The 25330-nt window shown below is 31.3% G+C and overlaps 1 protein-coding gene across 1 annotated transcript in view; it reads left to right on the plus strand.

Annotated features, from left to right (window-relative positions):
* Positions 1-17204, plus strand: part of Ssrp (structure specific recognition protein) — a 45432-nt gene extending 28228 nt beyond the window's left edge. Inside the window, exons 9-16 of the mRNA XM_035350589.2 lie at positions 3413-3634; positions 4092-4164; positions 4853-5043; positions 8222-8363; positions 9436-9627; positions 11101-11177; positions 14868-15066; positions 17009-17204. Of these exons, the coding sequence (XP_035206480.1) occupies positions 3413-3634; positions 4092-4164; positions 4853-5043; positions 8222-8363; positions 9436-9627; positions 11101-11177; positions 14868-15066; positions 17009-17068 (1156 nt within the window). The 3' untranslated portion in view covers positions 17069-17204. The remainder of the gene's footprint in view (positions 1-3412; positions 3635-4091; positions 4165-4852; positions 5044-8221; positions 8364-9435; positions 9628-11100; positions 11178-14867; positions 15067-17008) is intronic.
* The last annotated feature ends 8126 nt before the right edge of the window (positions 17205-25330 follow it).

The following is a 25330-nucleotide window of genomic DNA, read 5'->3' on the forward strand; positions in this document are numbered from 1 at the left end:
CTTACAAGGAGAATATGTCAAAAAATAAAGGTAATTTTGGGAGAAAAAAATATTTTTTCTTTGTTAGGTCAGATGCTTTTCAGACAGCCCTCATATAGTATCTTCAGTTTTTTATATCATATCATTTAGAATAATACTGATATAAGTGTTAATTAGTAGATAGTTCATCATGCAAACAAGAATTGTAAATTAAAATCATGAATAATATAATGCAGTGTTATTCAGGTATTTTCTTCTTATCGTTTTATTCCGAGTTCTGAATTTTCCTCTTTCTAGCTTGCTTAGCTGTCTAATAAAAGCTATACACAGAAGTGCATTAATTGACTATATATTATAAGCAGGCCAATAACAGTAGTCTATAATAATTAAGCTTTTAATAAGTCAAAAATTACTTATGGATTTTTAATAATATGGAGCTGATGTTCATACCTTTGTTTTCTAATAGCAATATCAATTTACTTTTGGCTTCCATTGCTGTTTGAGAGCCTAGTTGCCTTAGCAAGTCATTTATTATATATTCAGCAAAAATCAGGCCGAAAAATATATTTTAGTTTCATGAAGTTTTAACTGTGTAAAGTTAAAATAACCTGTGTAAATAACCTGTGTAAAGTTGGGGAATGAATGCATGGGATGATAAAACATGATATTTTTATTTGTGCACACTTTTAATACAAAACATAAGATTGAAATTTACAGTTAGTTGCGCATTATACACTAGATATAAAATTGATAAATTTTAAAATAAGGAAAAAAATGAGCACACAGAAATTAGATTTCTTCATGTATCCAAATCCTGTTTATTTAAAAGAAATGACATACTTTATGAACTTAAAAATTGTCATTATTGGATAACATGAAACATTCATCCTATTCATCTTCCGTTATATCTTCAGGCACATCATTGAATTCTGTTTCATCTTCGCCATCTATGTTATTCTGATCCATAAATAAGTACAGTCAAAAGTCGTTAATCCGGACTCGTCGGGACTTCGGCGATTCCGGATTATCGATTTTTCCGGATTATAGATCATCAGTTTAAATCTCGTAAGATGGCATGCAGAAATTCCAAAATTAAAAATATGAAACCGTAATTTATGAAATAAAGAACAATTATGATCTAAAGGGTATCAAAATTTGCAAAAAGAAAAAGCTTAATATTTATTTGTTTACTTTATTAAACATTTCTTTCAATGTAAGTTGTTTAAGTTTTGCTTCGTTTCATGTGATAATACTTTCTCTTTAATTCTATTAAACAGACATAATTTCTTGTTCAGTTACAAAGTTCCGCCGTTCAAGTCCTATAATTGCTGTGTCAAGAACACCGACTAATTTGTCAATCGAAATTTTTTTGTTTTCAATAACCTCTGTCACTTTTCTTCGCTATCGGAAGCGAATTATAATGACGAGGAACTTGTTTTAAATCATATCAAAGACGGAGCATATCGAGATGAAATACTACATTTGGTAAGGAATTATAAGCTAAATAAAATAAAAACATCTGCGCTGAAGATAAGGATAGTGCTGACAAATTAACTTCCAATTCATTACGCGCCCGCCGCCGAGCAGCGTGAAATTGATAAACAGATTTCGGATTTCAAAACATACTTTTGCTTTAGATCCTTTACATATTAACAAATATATATCGGAAATTCTATTTGATATAATCGAAAGTTTAAGCTTACTTTTATAAAATTCCTCTTACAGTCTGCAAAAAATAATAAGCCGGATGCAATTCGAAAATTAAGGAACAACGCAATCATCAACATTAACTGAAATAGATAATTATTTAGCTTATACGTCCATTATACATAAAATGCGCACGCAAAAACGTATTCTGCACTTGCGCACACTCATATGCGCAGTCGTAAAAGGTCTTACGCGCACGCGTGAACGCCTCTGCGCATGTGTCAACGCGGCGCATGCGCAGAAAGTTTTTAGTTTTGATGTCCGGATTATAGATCATTCCGAATTATGGGTGTCCGAATTAACGACTGTTGACTGTACTTATCTTCCATTCCATCTAAATCGTCAGATATACCACATTTTTAATGACTTTTGAATGATGTCGGTTTTAAATTCATTCCATGCTTTTATTATTCCCTCGCACACTATTTCTAGACTGGCATAATGCATTGGCCTCCTTTTGTAAATGTTTTTTCATTCTTCAAATATCCACGTATTCCGATGTCTTTTTAAATTGTTTTTGAATGGTTTATTGATACACGTATATAAAGGCTGAATTAATGGCATTAATCTACCTGGAATAACTGTCAAGTCCACATTACACTCTTTCAACGATATCTTATTAATATCCATTAGATGGGATTTGAGCATGTCCCAAACTAAAAGACTTTCTGAACTGTTTAAGGCAACAGGACACTTTTGCCAGCCATATCTTATGCACTGTTTTCATTCATAACTCCTTTCTCATGAGATTTATTAAGAGCCTGTTTCGGAAATTACATATTGGCAAGCTATATGCCGAGGTGAGATTTTTCGTGACTTGTTGTTTTTATTGAATAAATTTTGTTTATTTCATATCAGTTGTTTTATTTCCTATCAATCCTTGTTTTATATCCTATAAGTGTATCAAACATTACTATAGTTTCACTCCTATTTCCATTATGTGACAGTAAATATTTTTTTTTCCTTTCATAGATCAATAACATACTTCTGGAAACTTATTAATTTGTTGTCCAAATCTTTTGGCAGCCTTATATGTTTTTTTTTTTTTTTTTTTTTACTACATAAGACCCAGTTCACAATGCCTTCTTCTAGGATAGACCATTTCGTTACTCCTGTATGCTGTATGCGAAGCATATTTGCTCTTTGACACATTAATTATGGCGGTTTCATTTTTCTTTTGTTCTTGTACACACCAAACATCCTTGTTGCAGTAAGATTTCCACTTTCTTTCACAAACTGAATGACTTTGCGTTTGAAACCAGCACTGTGTTTGTTTCGTTTCGCAGTAGCCATATTTACTACTAAAAGGAACACTGGATCAACTGTATTTCAACTCGAACAGATGCGATTTACTAAACCTTCAATGTTCTCTTAAATCATATCTTCAAATGACTGCAGAAGAGAAAACATCTGACTCGCAATTCTGCGAATTCATTTTGGTCAAAGGTGCATTCTTATCCAAAATTATGTCCCTGTTTTCTCAAGACTTTTGACTAACATTCTCGTGCACATCTGCATCGAATACAACCCACCCTCTTTTGTACAATTATTTACTCCATCAAGCATTTCCCCCACAAAATATTGTTTGACAAGTAATAAAGAGATATTGCATCTGAAGTTAAATAATTTCCAAAGCTACAAATATGAAATAAAATTTAAGCAAATGTTCTTATTGTAAAAATGTGTTAATAATATTTAATCAATCATTCTGTTCTTCTTCCTCTAGGCATAGTGGAACGCAGGCAATTGCTTGTTCTTATCGTGCTGGAAATGGTTTACTGTATCCCCTTGAACGAGGTCTAATTTATGTTCATAAACCACCTGTGCACATTCGTTTTGATGAAATTGCCAGTGTGAACTTTGCTAGGAGTGGTGGTAGTACCAGATCCTTTGATTTTGAAATTGAAACTAAAAGTGGAGTAGTACATACCTTTAGTAGCATTGAAAAGTAAGCACTAAAATCTATACATTTAAATTGAATTTAAGTTTTTAATTATGTTAAAATATAACTATTAATTTGCATGATTAAATTTTGTTTATGTTTTTAACTGTATGAAGTTAAAAAATTTATAGTTGAGTTTAACATGCTAAAGATGAAATATATTGTTGTTGTATTGTCATTTGGAAAATGTTTTAAGTTTTAAATAGTTTAGACCAGAACATATTACATTCAAAAAACATTTATTCTGAAATGTAGAATACTAGTACTTAATTAAATGCTAATAACCACCAGTATAAATGAGAATATTTACTAATACTGTAGCATAATTGTATGCAATTGTTATTCTCAAATTAGTTTTTCAAATTAATTTATTTGTAGAGAATTTCTCAGTTCTGCTGTTCTAGTAATGTGTGCAAGTGCTTATTTTGATTATATATATGTATTTTTTTTTTTTTTATCTTAGAGAAGAATACGGGAGACTATTCGACTTTGCAAATTCCAAGAAGCTTCGAATTAAAAATAGAAATTCTGGTCTGGTAAGAATTTTCATTTAAATATTTATTATTTAGGAATCTAGGAAATTTTTTGTGTAATTTACTTAAATTACGTGACCAATTAATTTGTTTAATATGGAAGATTTAAACATTTATGAAGGCTTAAAAAGTAGTAGTTCTGAGTGAAGTGCTATATTTACATTTTAGTGTATATGAAAAAATATGCAGTAGACTAATTTTTTAATGTTTAATTAATTTAAAATACATACTTCCGAATTCATATTCCTGAATCTATTCTTTAGGCCACTTATTAATAGAGTCAAGGTTTGCAACAAAATACAGGATGTGTTTCAAAGTTTTCAAATCACGTGCTTTCTCACGACCATTCGTGCTTTCTGTTCCAGGTCGCAGTAGTGCATTGGGGAATTCAAATCTCATCGTTGGCCTTTAATTAGAATTATCTTCATCAGCATTTATCATAAGTTTATTTCTTAAGAACATTTAGCTCAGTCTTTCTTTATTTTTTCCAACAATGTCATATTAGAAATTTTTCTAATTTTCTAGTCTCTTAACAGTTTATCTGTACTTTTCATTAGTGCACTTTATCATCAGGCTAATAGAGTATTATGAAATAAAATATGAGAATGATTCAATATATCACAGTTTTATATCAAGTAAGTTTGGCTTTTCTTTTTTTGAATAGACTGATTTTTTGTGTGTATTTTCACAGACAACAAAAGAAAAACCTGTCTACAATGAAGATGAGCTTGTAGATTCAGACGTTGAAGATGAACCAGATGCCTATCTGCAGAGAGTGAAGGCCGAGGGTCGGGAACGAGAGGAAGGAGGAGGTTCCACAGATGAAGAATCATCGGATGAATCATTTGCACCAGAGGAAAGTGGAAGTGAAGTTGCAGAAGAGTAAGCTTTCAATTATTTTTCACAATTAAGATCCAGATCATTTCACTATTACTGTGTAAATAATGAGAATATCAGTATGTTGTTCAAAATCATATCAAAATTTAACAACTGCAAGTATTAAATTTAAAAGAAATCTATGTCCATAAATGAGAAAACATGAATTGTTCTAAGGCTTTCTAGCTGTGATATAACGTTGCTTTGAAACATGTTACTGTGTCTGTAAAATACTTACTGTTGTTTTACTTTTACAATTTTTACGTAAGGTAAATGTTTATGTATTTCTGAGTGTAGTAATATATTTCTTTAATTTTCTTCTGTGAAACATCAAAAAACTGCAGTGGGATTGTATGTGCAAATACATTAATGTTAGATATATTGGAAGGAGAGCTTTTTAAAAAAAAATTATTATTTTAGGACAGGAGTGTCAAACTCATTTTGTATGCTTATTATTTGTGCAATCTGGAAATAACTGAGTTTTTACCCCTATTTGAATTCTGAAGTTTGGTACTTGCAAGAATTCACTTAAATTTAAACTAAAAATAAATGAAGTTTGATAATTTTCTAAGTTTTGAAAAAAAAACTTTTCCAAATGAGACAAAATAATAAATAATGATAATTTCTTTCTTTTATTTATTAAATTTTTTCTTTGGTACATAAATAAAAAATACATATATTTATATGCAAATATTGTAAACTTTACTTCTTACTACAGTTTGTCACTTTATTGTATTAGATTCTGATAAAATTTGTAGCCTTGGAGAGAACTTACTGGAAATTTTCTTTATCACAGATTGTAGATGTGCATCGGTCAAGGTCTTTTGTTATCAATTTTCATTAGTGTAAATTTAAAATATTTCTTAAAAACTTGTATATGAAAGTTAAACAGCTTATCAAGTTTACATTAAACGGTTTTGGGTGTGAAGTTAAAAAATAATTATTGTAAAAGGAATCTCTGTGTTTATGTATGTATGTGCCTATATATATACACACATATGCTTGTGTGTATATATAATATTAATATATTGGAGAGGTTTATAGATAGAATGATGAGAGTTTCGCATAGCACTTTGACGAAAACAATTTAAGAACCCATCGGTCAATAATAATTTTAGAGCTTTAGTAATTGTCCGGTTAAATTATATTAATACCGAAACTGTAGTTTCGGTATTAATATAATTTAACACAATAATTATTATTTAATCACATTTTAATTAAAATTTTATCCTAAATACATCGTACTTTGTTTCTGCACCTTAGCCAAGCTAGACTGCTTCTTGCTGCTCCCTTCTTATCACAATACTCTTAAAAATTTAAATATTATGTTCTGGACGATTAGTCTGGCATGATTAGTATGCCAAGTTATTTGTGGCTGTAAAATGTTAAACCAAAAGAAATAATTTTTAGATCTGCTGTAGATTTGTTACATCTGCAATAATGTTTCATATTTTAGTATCTCATGTGAGCAACTTCCCAGATCTCACATATATGTTAATAAAAAAATTGCTGTTTTCCTGGAAATATTCTTTGAAGTTCATCGATTGTGGTGGAATTTCAAGAAAAGGAGCATATTTTTTTTCTGTGTGTACTTTAAATACCTTGTACAAAAAAATGGGACAGTTCACTGTACCGATTTTCGAAATTTAACTTGCGTTTTCCATGTTTTGAAAGCTTGACTTAGGATATATATTTGATTTGTATATAATGTTATTCTAACATATAGGTATTTTGACACAAAATGTTTTTTTTTTCCCCTTCCCAGAAATAACATCCCCCCCTTTCACTTGGCGAACTTCTTAATTTATAGCAACCTATTTTCCTTTCCTTTTTTTTTACAAACAAAAAGAAATATAGCTAAAAAAAAAAAAAAGCAAGACATTAACAGGGTACAACAGGATAAGGATGGGCTCTCTAGGGAAAAAAAAAAAAAAAAAAAAAAATTCTTAAAAAATACTGAAACTCTCTATCAGACATGTCTCTGACTTTTAAATTTGAGTGACCGTATGAAAGTTGTGATATTACAGATTTGATACCATATGCAATAATTTAAGTATTAAAATTGTATACATATAGCTAATACAGTAGAACTCCAATTATCCAAGTCAGGTGGGACCAGACACCATTCGGATAATCAAAAGTTCTTAGTTTTTTTTTTTTTTTTTTTTTTTTTCTTTAAGAAAGGGTACAAGAACTCTTGAATTAATTACTGTATGTTGAAAATGGGAGAAAAAGAGGTTTTAGTTAATTAAAAGGAAAAGGCAACACTTTTACGTACGTGTTGTATAGCATTCTGTACAGAACTTACAAGTGTTGAAAGTCATTTCTTGCTAAACATCTTGGTCAAAGTAAGCTATTTGTCTGTCCTCATCCGTTTTCGGGCAGCCAAATCGCGCATCCACTTCGCAATGAGAAGTTGCATGTGGTCACACTCGGGCTAACACTCCTTCGACATTTTCTTCTTTCACACTTTTAATAAGTTCATCATCAATTAGAATTTGAAATCTAGAGTCTGATGAATCACACACCATTTGCTCCTTTTTAATGTCTGAAATCAGTCTAACATTGTACATCTCAACCAATTGTGTACCCGTAACTCCTTTATCTAATTTCTCTTTAATTTTTAATTTATCCACTAACAATAAGACAACACATTTTCTTTTAAAAGCCTTGGGGAATGACAAAATGAACTCGCAACCAAAACAATGCACCGACACAAAAAAAGTACCGTCACAGTACTGTAGCAGGTCAACGATACACTGACTGACTGGTAATCAAACTGTACTGTAGCCAATAATAGAACTGCACTATGAGATGGTGTTTTATCATCCCAGTAATGTTTGCGTTATGCCTACACTAGCTTCGCAAAGGGAAGGATAATAGCACACATAGACAGAATCGTTATTTTGCGAATTGCAGTGTGTTTCCGTATTAATTTTTTTCTTAAATTCTGAAAGCAATCCTGATAGTCAGAGTTCAGATAATTGGAGTTGTACCATACTTTTAAAAGATGATACTTAAGTGACTTGATAACAAAATTTGACCATGTTATTAATTTAAATCTAAATTTCCTGATTAAGATTGTTTAATGTCATTAAAATTATTGAAGCTATATACTTTTGGCATATTGTCCTTCAGCTTAAATTTCATTATTGTTATCATTAATAAAATTTTTGCATTTCAGGTATGACAGTAATCCTCCCACAAGCTCTGATAGTGATGAAGATGCTTCTGATAAAGGTTCTGGTGATGATTCAGGGGAGACTGAAAAGAAAGTCAAAGAAAAGAAACCTAAAGAATCCAAACCAAAGAGTGCTAAGACTGTGGTATGTTGAATATTAATATATGACATTATTTTTAACTGTATAAATAATTAAGTTTAACCTGTTATTCAAGTTAAATAAAAACTTTTTTTGACTGCTTATAAAAATAAATTATTTTAACTCTTCTTCTTGTATTTTTTATTTATATGACCTGAATATAATTGTAATCAAAATCTGTTATTAATGTCATAGTTTCTATTTTCTTAACTTCTTTGTGTGATTTTTCTTTATTTTATTAAGCTGCATGGACGTAATAAACATGGCTAGCTTTGCTAGATTTTTTAGATTAGAAACAACAAAAGAAATGTATATGATTTTTTATGACGTAAAAGTTTTATTTAGTAAAAATCATTTGACACAACTGATTTTTACTAAATATTTGGCCGTGTGCAGGTGGAAAATCTGTATGATATTATAGTATTTTGTTAATAAAATATATGAAAATTTTCTTAAATGTCTATTATGTAAATAATTTAAATAAAATAAAATAAAAAATGTTCCAAGTTAGATTCATAACTTGTTCATAAAAGTTATGGGCCACTTCTATTCAAATTTTCAGAAAGTGGTATATATTTATTATCTGCATTTTCCTTTTTATTTTATTGATCACTGTAAATAGTTTTTAGTTATTTTTCCTTTTCTCTCTCTTAATTTTGCTTCTACATGTAAAAAGATTATTGAAGGGAGCTTAACATTTAATTTTTGAGAAGGAAAAAAAAAATATTTTCATAACTAAACCATTGCAGTGATGCCATTCATTTATATTTGCAAATTTTCACTTGTATAAAATGTTAAGGAACAAAATATTAATACTTATTATTAGTTATAGAGTTGGTAGTTTTTATATATTTTGGGAGTAGTGGAAATAGAGAAAAAAGAAAGGGAATTTTTATTATTTGATAATTTTGTTTAATGCTGAAAGAATAATATTTGTCATTTAAATAAGAAATGTGAACCCTTCTCCCATCTTCTGCCATTTAATTGTGGATAAGAGTCACAATTTAATAATTAAGTTTTATTCATTTCTAAACTCTGTTTTTCATTTTTAATATTATTTAACTCACTTTAATTCCAGAAAGAACCAGGCATGAGAAAAAAGAGACAGAAAAAAGAAAAGGATGAAAATAAACCTAAACGTCCTCCATCTGCATACTTCTTGTATCTTGCTGATATGAGAGAAAAAATCAAGCGGGATAATCCTGGAATTAGTATCACAGAAATTACTAAAAAAGCAGGTGAAATGTGGAAGGAAGTTACAGATAAAAGTGTAAGCAAACTTTTATTATTTACATCAAACATCTTTTCCAGAAATTATTCGAGCAGTTTTCAGTGCCCAGTTAAAAAACTGACTGGTTTATTTCGTATAGGTCTTACTTTGAGATTGCTTTTAGTTCTTAACAGTTTTAAACTACATGTTTAGTGCAATGATTATTTTAAATAACTTCATAATTTATTTATGTCAGAATGAGGGCAAAAGAAATTGTTTTTATCCAAAACTGTATGCAAATTTGAAATATATTGTAGAGACATTAGAATTTTTTGGAATCAAGAGAGATGAAAAATGTGCAACGCCTTCGCTAAGAATCAAACTGCGGACCTCTTAGTTATGCGCTGAGCGTGCAGACCACTACACTATGAAGGTGGGGAAAATACCTTATATACTCCTCCTTTTAAAGGGTGACTGGTCTTTTTTAGAGGACCCAATCACCAAATCCTGGGTGAGGAGAATCATAATCCAACACCCTTTTAGTTTGAGTGCCACTGTAGAGACATTAGGATTTTTTGGAAGCAAGATGGATAAAAAATGTGCAATGCCTTCGCCGGGAATCGAACTGCGGACCTCTCAATTACGTTCTGGGCGTGCAAACCACTACACCACGAAGGCTCGCTAAGCAGGCGTGAAAAGTACCTTATAATATAAACATTTATTAAAAATATATTGCTAAATCGTGAAAATAAGCCTGTTTCAAATTAACTCGTATTATAATACAAATTTCTGTTTTGAAGTGTCTTCTTATTTTGAATGTTGATTTAATTTACATAACCAAATAAACTTACTATTAATTAAATGAAATCTCCAAATTAAACTGCTTAAAAGTACATGTAAATTATTAAAAGTATTTTTTTATATGATTTATTCCTCTTTCCTGTGTGTTTTTAACTGCTATAAAATTAACCTGAAATGCCATCCCCAGTTAATCCGGATATTTTACTATATTTTTCCCTGCTAGTTTGTAAAAGATACATGCATTTAATAATGTCATTCTTAGATACAAATAGAATGAAAATATTATCATCTAGTATTACAAATGCTACGTTCTACTCATTTGTCCCAAATATTACAGGCTTACTCATTACTTTATGAATTTGTTATTATTTATATTAATCTCTCAATTAGCAATGTTCTGTTTTAATTTCAAAAGATAAATTAATGGCTTGTGTACTATGCTAAATGCCAACACCATTGGTGACAAGTAATTTGAGCAAATAATTTAGGTAATCAGTGCTATGATAAACGCAAGAGGACTTCTGAAATAGAAGGATGAAATTGTAAACCTTTTTAATATCAGTAAAACAACAAAATAAAGAGAATGTATTTTGAATCAATTCCAATAATAGTTTTGATTTATAAATGTGTAAATTATGAATATCGTATGTGATAACTATATGAATTGCTGCATATTATATTCACTGATAATTTAATGGTTGTATAGTGTAAATTTTGTGGTTATATGCTTAGAAATGGGAGGAAGCTGCAGCTGCTGCCAAAAAGAAGTACGAGAAGGATATGGCTGAGTATAAAGCAAGTGGTGGAGGGTAAGGATTATTTTGTAATCTGGATATTTTGATTATGTATGTAGTTGACTAATTTTGTTCTAAGAAATCGATGGCTTTATTTAAAAAAAAAAAGAAATTGAAACCATTTTAAAATGTTCATAAAATTGAAAATATTAAACAAACTTTAAAATCATTTTATGTCTGTGGGTTGCATTTCAGGGGAAATTTTCAAAATTCAGGAGATATAATAGAACTTGATTGTTTTATTATATATAATGAAAATTAGAGCTATTTTTACGTTTTCTGTATAATGATGCCTAGCAACATTATTATACTGAAGACAATATTCTTGACTTGAGAAATCGAAACAGTCCTCCCTCTTGTATGCAGTAACCGGTTTTGCAATTTTGAATGGATAAATTCAAAAGATGAGAAAAATTGCTCTAATCCTGTCAAACTTCATTACATAGTTCATGTAAAATTTCAAAAATGACACTTTCTATCAAGCAAGATTTAATATAGTTTAGGAATTATATTTTCATTAGATTTGCTAGTTTCTTCCTAGGAGAAGAAAATCATTTGGATGGAATCAATTTTTTACTTATTTCTTATTAATATTTACATTTTATTCATATATATCACTACTGTAGTACTGAACAATTTTGATACTTTTATCATATATATAGTATATATGTATACATATTTTTTTATACTTGCAACAAGATTTCAGTTTCAAAATGCATAATTTTTATGCATTTTGAAACTGAATTTTAATTGATAGCAGTAATAAAAATAGAAAATTATTATATATATGGAGAAAGAAAACGAGATTTGAATTAAATATTGCTGTCCTCTGTCTTGGAAGAAGACAATCCCTCACCATACCTGTTCTATATCCATTTTGATTTCTTATGTAATAAGAGAATCTGCAGCACCTTATCTGGTAGTAGTTTCAGTAACAGGAAAATATAGATGCTAAAATTATGTAATTAATGTCTATTTTTTAATGATTTGTTGCAGTATGACTTTAACTAGATAATAGTAAAATATGTAAATTCTGCTTCTTGTAACTTTTTATCTGGTTATAACAAAAGTTTTCCACCAAAAAACATTCTTACTAAAGTCTGAAAAAATATGGAAACAGTACCTTTAATGCAATTATTAATCACCACCCAAACCTACAATTTTTCTCCCAATGTTTTGGTAGTTTTTCAAAGCCTTCGGCCCAGGAGCTTGATAGCCACAAATCCAAAAACAAACCTGCCTCATTTCGGACGTTCTTTGCAGAATATTAGGATAGCACCAGAAGATATAGCTGCTAGTGAGAAAAAAGGTAGAAGTCTGAAGGAGCAATGTTGGGGCTATATGGTGGTTGTGGCAAAAGATCCCATTAGAGTCCATACAGAATCCAACTGGTGAATGCAGACATATGTGGTCTTGCATTATCTTGATGGAACATTACCTTTTTGTGCCGGAACTCAGTTTGACGTTTTACCATGATAGCAGCATCACACGGACTAGAATCTTACTCTCGAGGGTTTTACCTTTATCCAGATACTCTTTGTGGATAATACCACGGCAATCTTGCCAGATACAAAGCATGATCTTTTTGTTAGTTACATTGCACATTGTGATGGTGCAAACTGGCTCACTGGGCACAGACCAACCTCTTTTCATCCTGTGTTGTTAAAATAATTCCACTTTTCATCACAAGTGACGATCTGGTTCAGAATTCTGTCTTTATGTTGATATTCGAGCAGATTAGTGCAGGCACAAATACATCTGTCCTTATTTACTTGAGTCAGCTCATGCAGCACCCAGCGATTGAACTTGTATGTCAATGTTATGTGATGCATAACGCAACTAATAGACATGGCACTAAAGTCTTATCTCCTTAGCAAGCTCTCGGGTAGTTGCATTCTTTCTCAAGTTCCTCGCAGGCAATCCTCATCGACATCAGTAGTCCAGCCAAAGCATTCTGCATCTAGTACCTAAAGCTGTACACATGATTTGTTGACATTCTGTAGCTGACTTTTTGCAACAGAACAGGTTCTAATCTCTTAGTATGATAGTTCCATTTCAGACACCTTGTACTTAATGATAATGATATTTTTTGCAAATTTCCAAGCACAGTGTTCTGAAGCAAGTTTCTTTCTTTCAAATTGCAAAAATCGTTTGACGAAATATGATTAAAACATGCCAACGTGAACTGTTTGCGCAGATGATATTTGTGGTGGTGGGAAATTTTCGATAAAACTTAATAGTTTCATATTTAACTGAAAATATATCTATTGGCTGTTTAATCTGCTGTATTTCAAATTTGTATGCATGTATCAAAGAAAAAAAACATCATTTATTGATATGAAATGTTTTCTCTCTCTCATTTTTTTTAATGCGTTCACTGAACATGTATTTGTTGTGGCTTTTTTTTTTTTTTAACATCAGTTAATTACTAACTTTTTTAAGACCATTTTTCCTTCTGTCTTTCTTTAAAATTGGTTAGTGGATAAGATTTTACTAATAGGTCTTCATGAATCCTAATGTTCCAGTATGATCAGATTCATACCTTGATTGCATTAGATGCCCCCTTTTTTTTAAACGTATGTACAAACAGTACTTACGTATTATCACAACCACCTTAGTAGAAATTGCAAAAGCTTCAGAATATGCAACAAGTATTCAGACATGCGCATGACAAATCTTCAGTTTCCACTGTCTCAATTTTCGAATGTCTTCGTTTTATTGTAGAGTTCTAACAGCTTTTATAAAAAAATTTTTATTATTTTTTTGTCTTTAATACTATTTTAAAATTTTTTCTCCTAGCATTTTTCTGTAGTAGAAGAAGGAGCGGTAAAATTTATGTAGGAATACATTATTTTGCCACACAGTCATTAAAGGAACAATGGTTCTAATTCTTTCTCAAAGTGATTGCTATGAAATTACCAGTTGGTCCTTTTCTTCTCTAAAATTCACCAAACTGTGCCAAGCTGGTTTTGATTATACAGTACAAAGTCCATAATCCTGACTCGTCGGGACTTTGGCGATTCCAGATTAGAGGTTTTTCCGGATTATAGATCATTAATTTAAATCTGGTAAGATGGCATGCAGAAATTATACAATTAAAAATATGAAACCGTAATTTATGAAATAAAGAGCAATTATGATCTAAAGGGTATCAAATTTAAAACAAAAAAAAAAAAAAAAGCTTAATATTTATTTGTTTACTTTATTAAACATTTCTTTCAACGCACACATGCATAAAGTTTGGGGCTTTGAGGTCCGTATTATGGATCGTTCCGGATAAATGGATGTCCAGATTACAGACTTTGTACTGTATATAAGTATGTAGGATGCACACTTTTCTCACTAAAAAGATCTCTGCATTCTCTTCTAAGGATAAATATCTGACGTTTTCTTTATCCTATATTTACTAATGGCTGTATTGAAACTCATTAAACGTAAGTAATTTTATAGAGGTTAAATTTTCAGCAAAACAAGCTAAACCAGTTTTACTCAGTTCAGACAACTTTTGCGTACTTTAAAGCTATTAACTCATCTTTTTTTTTTTTTTAAATTTTTTCCCTCTTCACATTAATTATGGTGTGTGTGAACTTGATAGTCCTAATTATGAGTTGAAAATTGTCATTTAAATATGATTTGATAATGTGTCTATTTAATGATATGTTATTTTTTAAGTTACTCTAAATAACCTCTAGAGTTTTTTAATAGGGTAAAAAAGGAAAGTTCAAAAGAAAAGACTCCTAAGAAAGATAAAGAAAAGAAACATTCACCAATCAAATCACCAACTAAATCTCCAGGTTCTTTCAAAAGTAAGGAATACATCAGTAGCAGCTCAGAGAGCAGTGATAGTGAAGATAAACCACTAAAAGCCAAAAAGAAAGATTCTGGTTCTTCTTCTGATGAAAAAGTGAGTGCCTATTTTCTTATTCAGTACTTGATGATATGCACAGTGTAAGTCTTATTATATTATCTATATTATCAGTGGTTTGCATTTTACAAAATGTTTCATGAAGATTATTTTATTTAAATTAAGATGGTAATGATAAACACCCATTATTTTTGTAAAACAAAATTACTGTAAAACAAAAGTAATGGGTGTTTATCATTACCATCTTAAGCAGAAGTTTGGCTGACTGGATTTAACGCCTGATGTTGCTAATACTATGCCTGTATTCTTCCATCAGTGAGAAACACAAAAATTGGTGGTATTCTCTATGTGTTCACTTTGAACCCTTTCTGGCACGGTACCTTTTAAAGTTAAAACTTTTACAATAAAAGTGATAGGCAGTCTTATCAGGCCTCAAGGAGTACACAAATAAAATTTTGTAAAGATAGCACTTGCTGTTTAAACTCTGTGGGTGGGCCTGTAACAGACTCACTGAATGAATGGAACTTCGAAAAGAGTGCTGAAGCAAGCAATTGCTGCAAAGCGTGTAATAGAGTAAAACATTTTGCCTACGATAAGAAAATGCTAGATTCTGATTACCGTAGGAGATTTACCCAGGGGTCACAATAGGGAGGCCTCCTACTCTACTCCCTCTCGCCCCCAAAAAAAACTCTTGGTTATATAATGATTACACACGTATAAATGAAAAAGGGTAGCTTAATTATATGATGTTTACTTTATTTACATTTTCATCCCACCCCACCCCAGTGGTTGATACATTTTAAACAAGTGACGCCACCCTCGAAAAAGCACAACCCAACATTGCATGTTTTGCACATGTACCGAAATCTCCATCAGATTCACTATATGAAGGCAATTCACTTACCACTTTCAGTGCTTCAGAAACAGTCAGCCCTCTTTGATACATTTGCAAAATAATTAAAAATCAGAAAAAAATAAACTAATATTATATCTATAATTAAGAAAATTTAAACTATAAAATAAAATTAAATTAATTTCTACAACTCAAAACTATCAAAAAAAGAGAGCTGCTATACTGAAAAATCAAAGAGCAAAAACTGATAAAATTACCCCTGACTTTCATAAAAATACCCCAACCATTTCTTAATTGATAATAAAACATCTCCTTTAAAAAAAAAAAAAAAAAGGAAATGAAACAAAGATACAGTTGTTGGTCTGGTCCTGGTGTTTCAGTTATCCCATTCTGGGCACACCAGATATTCACCATTCGATTTTAGGCAAGATTTCAGAGTAAAAATTTTAATTTAATAGAGGCTAGAGAGATCAGCATACAGCCAAGAAAATAACATAGAAATATCTTTTAACCAATTCTTCTTATATCCTTAAAAAAAAAAAAAAAAAAAAAAAAGTACAAGATTTCTTTGAAAAACGAGCGTCTTTTAAAACTAAACATGGCTAAAAGGTGAGGACTGGTTTGTGTTGTGCTGCCATCGAATATAAATAAAGTTTAATCATTGTCATTTTTTAGCAGTAATTCGTACCATTATCCTTCAGGTCTTTACAGGTCTGCATACAAACCTTGATCTTCACTAGCACACAAATAGTTGCTAGTATATCATTAGCAGCTGTATCCAAAGGGTTTCTACCGACTTAGGATTATATTGAAAATGTGCTTTATTTTCCAAAAGTAGCTACATTTTGGCCATATAAAATTAACTAAGTTTCAGTTAATTATGATTATTATAATTACAACTATTCAGTGACTAATTAAAAAATATATCCACTTACATGGACAGATCACAGTAACTGGAGATTTTTTTAATGAATATCTAAAAAAAGGGGCTACTAAAAGTTACATAAAGTAGTGCAAGAGAAATTAATTAATGATGCAAAATCTCAGTAGTAACTATTCATCTTTATTTATATTTAATAAGGTGCATTTCATAGTTTAATTTTGATTTTTACTTATTTATTTATTTAGATGGAAATAGATGAAGGTTCTGGATCTGAGGAAAAATCTAATGATGATGTATCAGATTGAAGATAAAATTTTTCTTTGTAAATAATAAACTTTTTTATTTTATACTTGTATTCATAAACAAACATTCACTGTGTCTTACCGTTATGTTTATGGCCTTTGTGTTATGAATATAAAAATAAAAATTTTAGTTCCCAAATATATTTATTGTATGTTTTACACTTTGGCACAAAGCAGCTGTGAATGTAAGGGTTAAAAACAGCACATTCTTTTGTTAATTAGAGTATTTCTTAGAAAAATGAAAAATTTTGCACCCACAAGAAAAAAAAAAAAAAGGCTGTCTTAATTTGGAACATTTTAGATACTGTAGATATTTAAAAATGCCATTCATGGCAAGACGATTTTTCACCTTAATGTTCCTTAGAAAAATAACCCTTTGCAAGGAGATAGCCTTTATATGTTTTAACTTTTGCTTTTAGAAATATAGATAACCTCACTCTAACATGGTCTGTATGTTCATGAAAAATTTCACATTATGTGAATTCATGCTACACATACCAAAAAATTAGTACAAAAATCAATGTTAAGTTCCAAAAGTTTTTGTTTGTGAGTTCCTGTATGCACACACACTATTTATATTTTGTGTTTTGTAAGTCTACTGAAACAATAGGTGGTTAACTCTTTCACATCAAGAGAGAACCAAATCATTTTTTCTCAAACATCGAAAATGCCAGTGTATACGAATTTCGTTGAAATGCTTTTCTTACCCCCATGACAAATTGAATACTACAGCGCTAACAATAACCTACTTAAGTAAGGCGACAACTTCTTTCTTGGACGCTTTCACCCTGTGTGAGATTCCCCTTTGGGATAGGATTGCAACTTCGGGCATCAATAGCTAAACATTGACAATAGACAAAGGAAAAAGAAAGTGCATTAAAATAAGAGAACTACTTTTAGTCACTTGAAAAGAATGATTGACATGTCATTCAACAACTCCTGAAAGCAATAAATAATGCAATAACGTGATAGGGAAAAGCACTATGTGGGAAATCATTCGGGTGACCTGTGACTGTCTGAATGCTCGGGCGTTTGAGGCGACGTCAATGTGAAAAAGTTAAAAATATTAGGATTTTATGTTTTCTTTATTGTGACTTCTTAATTGCAATTAACCGTCCAAGAGTTATCAGCATAAAATTCTGCATAGAAGGTTGGTGTTACAGTTTATTACACACAAAAATTTCTGCCAACTCTTGACAGATCTGATTGTGGGTTGGATGTGTACTGAAAGAAAAAGAGTCAGAGTACAAAGTGAGATGATTTTTTGTGATTATAATTAGTACTTATAATTGCAAGAAAATATTACTTACGAATGATATTTGGAGGAACTTTAAGGTTTCAGGGCAAAACTTGTAATATGAAATATCCTCATCTTATGCTTCTGTAACAGAATCTTGACTTCTGTGCTGTATTTACTTATTTCTGTCATTTGTATTTCTGAAGAATCTTTTTGAATTTTGTTGTACACTCACTTACATTTTGTTTCTTTTGTTGGAAGGATCTTCATTTAGGATTCACTGTATGATCAAAAAGTATCTGTACGCTCTTCATAATAGTGAATTCTACCAATCAGGTAGAGCTTCTAGCTGCCAGATAAAAGAAAGCAGACAAGTTCACATTTATTTCAAAGCTAGAAAGGTACAATGGGCAGAAATAATTTTGAATGCCTGAAGGTAATTGGTTGTCACCACTGTGGAAAGTCTGTGTTTGGAAAATTTTTGCTGTGTTAGGTGTGTCCCATTTTACTGTGCATATCATTAAATGGAAACTTGAAGGAGCTACAGCTGTGGAACAAAGATCTGGATAGGTACAGAGAGTTGTGAAAGTCAATTGAATGGAATCAACAGAAAAATTCATCAGGAATGCCTAGGAGCAATGTCAGCACATTGACAGTTCATCACGAAATTCGATCTCTTGTTTTTCAGAGCAGAGCTGAGGCGTATAAACCAAACATTATTACTACTAATGTAAAGCAACATTGGAGTCTTGAACAATGTTGTGTCATGCTATGGAATGATGAATCAAAGTATACTGTCTGGCAATCCGAAGGTAGAGTTTGGGGTTAGAGATCGGTGAATGCTTTATCTGACTGTATTATGCTGCAAGTGAAATTTGGAAGTGGAAGTATAATAGTTTGGAGCTGTTTTTCTTGGTTTAACCTGGTTCCTTCCCAGGAACTCTCAAGACAGAAGCCTATCTGGACAATTCCATGCTATCTATAACATGGCAACAGTTCAGGGAGGATCTGTTCTTGAGAATGGCATACAGTTCCTTCTGAAATGTTTCAAAAATTATTAGACAGCCTATCCCAGAAAGTAGCAGCTGTTATTGCAAGGAAAAGTGGCCCAACCTCACATTAATTTTGCACATATCAGCGGAAGAAACAAAACATACAGGTGTCCAGATACTTTTGATCGTATAATGTAAACTACAGTGTTAAAAAATTATCAGAAATTATTCTGTGAAAGACATTCCGTTTTAAGTAATTCTCTAGAACTGTAGTGCACTTATGTCAATGTCTCCCTCTGAAATCCTCAAATATATTAGTCATTTTTACAAAACCCCTTCGGGATTTTCTTTTATTGCATCAATCGACTTTAAATAGTGACTGTGAAGTTTAACCATGGAAATAAGAAAAAACCACATGGTGTCATATCGTATGAATATAGAGTTTGTGAAGTAATAAAAAAATTTAAAAAAAAAAAAAACCGTTGTGAGCATGTGTGTTTTTGTGGTGCAAAATCCATGAGTTATGTTGGGAAAATTCATGATACACAACACCCTCCAGTAAGCAGAGAAAACAGTCTATGTTACCATGATTCTTTCATTGATTTTGACTTGGCTTTCCTTTATCAGTCAAGAACCATTTACTGGAATGTGGTCTGTTTTCAACCCATTCTCTACTTTTCATAAATACTATTAACTCTAAAAAAACTTCTCATTTTGACAAAGTGTTAAAGGCTTTTTGTAACAAAATTTCGATTGTTAAAACAAAGTTCAGTACTTGTCCTTTGCTGCATTATATTTTGGGAAATTGCCAAAAGCAAAAGGTTTTGTTAATAACATTTATTTTCAGTCATATGAAATATGGATTGCTAGCACACTTCATATGATCCACTTGTTTAAGAAGCCATAACTTCTGAAAATATTTTGCAAGTGATATCTTGCATGAACATATTTTAAATGGCTTGGCATTCTTGATACTTTATCACAGCACTGTAGCTTCAGTTGTTTTAGCTAATATGTGGGGGGTACAATTAGTTAACTTTTTTCTGGTGATTTTAATGTTGTTGAGATCTCAGCAGCTTTTCTGCGATATGCAATCACTGCAGTTTCCTTGGTTATTGATTAAACTGTATTAGAATAATACATTCATGTTCAGTAGAAATGCTGTATTACTTCAGGACTTTTCCCAATTCTTGAACCATGATAAAGATATGCTACATTATACAGAGGCTGCGTGTATATTTTCTCATATATGACTTTTAATATGTATATGGGAAAATAATTTTTTTAACATTTTTTATTTGGGCAAGTAAGAAATTTTTTACTAGATTTGGTGTTGGTGTATTTAATTATGGCAAAGCACACTAGGGCTATCTGCCTAAGGGGAGGAATGCCTTCGTGGAGGACTTTCTAAGGGAAACTGGCTCATATACATGTTACACATGGGGAAAACACCCATGCAGCCAGCCCATTCGCGGGATTCAAACCTTGGACCGAACTACCAGTGATCAGAGACTTTACCGCTCAGCCGCTGGCGAGCCCCTTACTAGATTTGGATAGTAGAATTTTAGATAAAAGTTGTATTACCTCTCCGTAAACAAAAATCTATATTAATCTATTTTTAAAATAATTTGTCATTAAAGTTTCATACATTATCAAAGAAATATTTAACTCACATTTTTCCTCTGTAATAGCATAATGAAAACTAATCTACATATGAATAAAAGAAAGTTTGTAAATTTTCACACACAGAACATTTTTCAAAACTATCAGTAGGCTTTAAAAAACAAACCGTAATAATTGTATTTAAAAATTTTTAGGATGCCTAAAGACATTATAAGGTATTTTCTCTCTCCTTTTTGCATGCCTTTGTGGTGTAATGGTAGCACACTTGGCGCATATTAGAGAGGTCCAAGTTAAAGTTCTCTCGAGGACATTGCTCATTTTTCACGTCTCCAGCGTCAAAATAACCAAATGACTCTATACAACATCATATAAATGTGTACTCTTTTGCTATACATATTTGCTCCTATGCTGGATATGCTTTAAATCTGTGCACCCAAGTTCTTCACATTTTGAATCCAGGAAGCAAATATAAATAAATTTCATACTGTAAGCAGGAAAAGACCACTGTTAAGCAAACTTCACTTCAGTAAGATGACACGTCATATGAGAAAATCTGTACTAAATTGATCCAGCATTAGTATGAAAATTCAGTGTACGATTTGTGACTAGAACAATTATAAAGCACTGTACAATTTGCCAGTTTAATGGCTCATCTGTGCTCAATTATTACACCTCTTATTTAATAAAAATCATAAATTCTATCTTATAATTATTCTCTATTTCCTAAATTAGACTTTGTAGGTACAAAAAAAAAAAAAAAATGTTTCAAGCAAATAGTATTTATATTATTGCTTCTAAATCACAAATTAATGGGATAGAACAGATATTTTACATTTGTTTTGAAATAAATTGTGAGCTATTATGCACACTCAGTCATCTCCCTACATAAGTATTCCTGGTATGCGAGAGCCTGTTCAAAAATGTTGTCGACTTTTGTTTCGTAAAAGCTCACCAGTAAATATGCAGTCAATAGTGTATAGCACTTATAATTTGAGCTGGCTTGGGTTCGATTCCAGGCAAATGGGCTGGCTGTATGGTTTTCGACATATGTAATGTAAATATGAGCCAGCTTTCCTCAGAAATTCCTCCATGAAGTCACTCTTTCTAGGTACATAGCCATCATGCCTTTGCCATATTCAAATAACCCAAACTTGTTTCATAATTATTAGTTATTTGTGAAACTATACAGCTCTCAATTCTTTTGCACCATCAGAGAATTTGATTTTCATAATATTCATGTTTATGTCATTTCAAACTAAAATTACTATAGTTATGAGCATGCTTTTACAAGATTTCTTATATTGACCTAATTTTTTAAGAATAGTTTCCTTCAGTTCAGTTCAACTTTGTTTTAATATCAGTGGACCAAAATATGTAATTTTTGTGCACCTCATATTTGTTGTGTCAGTCTATCAATATGGTGACTTATCAAATTTTCAAACCTCTGTTTTGAAAATTTAGAAAGTTGAAGATTTTTTACAATTCTGAATTGCCTATCAATAGAATATTAGCAATTTTGTTATTATTTCTAGATGACTAGATCCAAGACTTTTTTAGAAAAGCAGAGTTCAAATAAAAATGTTAAAAATTTGAAATCTTAATTTTTTTTCCTGTTCACTATATCTACAAGATTTAATTTTCATTTAGAAATATCTAATGCTGATCTTAAACAAATAAGTTTTGTTAGTTTTTAATAAGCATCGTCCAGATTTTAATGTCGGATATATAGCAAAAGATTTCATAAGTCATTAAACTTGATACAGCATACAATGGAAAATTAAATAGTACACAGCTGAATAATTTCTAACTGTCATTATAGGTGCAGCAGGTGTATTTAAGCAGGTCCTTTAAGCAGGTGTATTGTTTTCAGTCAGTGAAGAATACACCTGCTTAAAGGAATAGCATGGAAATTCTTGTATTTAGACTCTACAAAAAAACACTGTTCCACTGCCAATAACATACCATATTGCATTGGTATGCAAAATATCAGGATGAGATGGTTTTTCAAATGAAAAGTCGTGCAGAAAGTGTTCCACATTGGCTCAAATCATATCACAAGATCTCCAAGATGTAAAAATTATGGGACAAGAGAGCAATTATCCAAACAAGAAATCAAAAAGATAAAAAGGCCAGTGTATAACTGGAGAGATGGAAAAGCCTATGTTACAGCACTTTACAAGAAAAATCCAGTCTTCAGAAGAGAATATGATCACCGCTGACAGCGATACAAGAATTAGTTATCTGTATTGAGGACAAGGTTGCCAAGAATCAGCTCACTTCCCATTCCTTTTGTAGTCTTAATTTCAACAGAAGCACAGCTGACAGTTGGTCACGTGTTGCCAACCATCTCCCAAGAAGGTCCCACACATGTTCTATGGATTTAGGTCTAGAGACCTTGTAGGTCAATGCATGCATTGAATATCTTCACTTTCCAAGAGCTCTGCAACAGTTACTGTATGATGAGTTGTAGTGTTGTCATCCATATAAAGAGGAAATCTGGATATGCACTACCTATAAACAAGCATACCAGCAACTGAACCTTAAGAAGATATGGAGGTCAAATACAGCAACCAAGCACAATACTACTCCAAAATGTTCCCTTTCAATGGTATTGGAGGGGTGATTGTATATTCTCCTCTCTCTAGATGTATGTCTAAAATTGTTCATTAAACTTATCGGATCTTATCTGCATACAGCACTTGACTCCACTTCTGCTGTATCCTTGGCATAACAGTAACTGGTGTCTGGTGAGCAGGTGTTAATAGCAATATAGACCATGTCTGTGCAGCCACCTGGCTATAGTAAAGCATGATATTGATAGTCTGTTACATGTGCTTTGCAATAACTTTCACTGTCTCTTCTTGCCAATAGAACAATATGCTGGTCCTCTACTGCCATTGTTGCTTGTGGATGACCACTGCTGAATGCTCAAACAGCTGTTCCTGTCATCTGAAATTTTGTCTCCAGGCTTGTGAAATGATGCTATAAGAGATTTCTTACCCTTCCACCACATTTGTCATGCTGCAACCTTCTTCCAACTACCTAATGATGCAGCCTCAAGTAAAGTCATCCAGATCAGCGGTTATCAAACCTTAGAACTTCATGGACTACTACATATATAATTTTATATTTGACGAGCCACTAATATGAATTAAAAGAAAAAGGTAAATACATTTATAGAATAATAACCAGCAAACTACACATATTTCGTTCACATTGAAAAATTGCATATGAAAATTACAAAAATCTTACCTTCTTATACAGAAAGCTTCACATTTCTATATCATTGAAAAGGAACTTCATGAAAAGAAAACAAACTGGCAAATGCAAAGCAATATCCATAAACTGGCAGTGTTATGCTGCCAATTTTTAATTTTTATAAACATAATAATCATCACTTACTCAGCAAAAGCACCATCGATCAACAAAAAAATAGAAACTTTCAGTGATGCAATTATGAACAAGAATTCAGATGGTTCTCATAAAAATCCATCAAGCCTATTAACACAGATAAAAACTGTTATTAATGACCAAATAGCATATGTTTGTAATTCCAAAGGAAAAGAATTCCAGTGTGCACTATTATTGATAACAGCAGCATATCCAAGGATGCCAACACTGACTTTCAAATGTCGCTAGATACACCTTAAAAAAATGCTAAATTTAGAAGGAATTTTGCTAAAAGTAGTAGCTAAAATTAAAAAAAGTATAATCTATATTCCATAATAGATTTTGTTACTTGTCATTTTTTAAACTGAATCTTCATAAAAATATAAGTAATGTCTCAATTTTTCTGTGGATCATCCAAAAGTTTTCACGAACCAACCAGTTGGCGACCGCTGATCCAGATGATGTCTCCTAGATAGCCCTGTGGGCCATATCATACAATAGTAACAACATTAATAGCTTTCACTGAATTTCTGAGTATGCATAAGCTATGTGCTTTATATCCTTGAAACTCCTCTCTCTAAGTTATGTACTATACATGCACTTCTGTATTCAGTCCCAAGTCCATCTCCTGATTGATCTTCTGGTCCATTCTGTTACCTTGTTCCTCTTTAATGCTAATTTTTTCATCTCTTCCTTAACTTTTGCACACCAGTTGGTTAATGTTTCATGCATTACAATTAAAAAATGTAACTACATAGAGTTTAAGGCCCATTTTATATTCAACAACTTATATAATTGTCTTATCTGCACTTTATATTGCAGAACAAGTTTTATTGTACATAGTGTAAAACTAGATTTACTTACAAAGCTAATTTAAATTTTCACTGTGGCAAGTTGTTAAAAAGTATTCAGATATATAAATGTATTTGTAAAATTCATATTGACTCAATAGTGCAAGAAACAACACTCATAATTAATACTTCATATTTATTTCTCCTGTGAACAGATATCTCAAAATAATGT

Source organism: Stegodyphus dumicola, chromosome 11 (genome assembly GCF_044657685.1).
Source record: "Stegodyphus dumicola isolate Sdum_Otavi_A_Nest chromosome 11, ASM4465768v1".
Lineage (NCBI taxonomy): Eukaryota > Metazoa > Arthropoda > Arachnida > Araneae > Eresidae > Stegodyphus > Stegodyphus dumicola.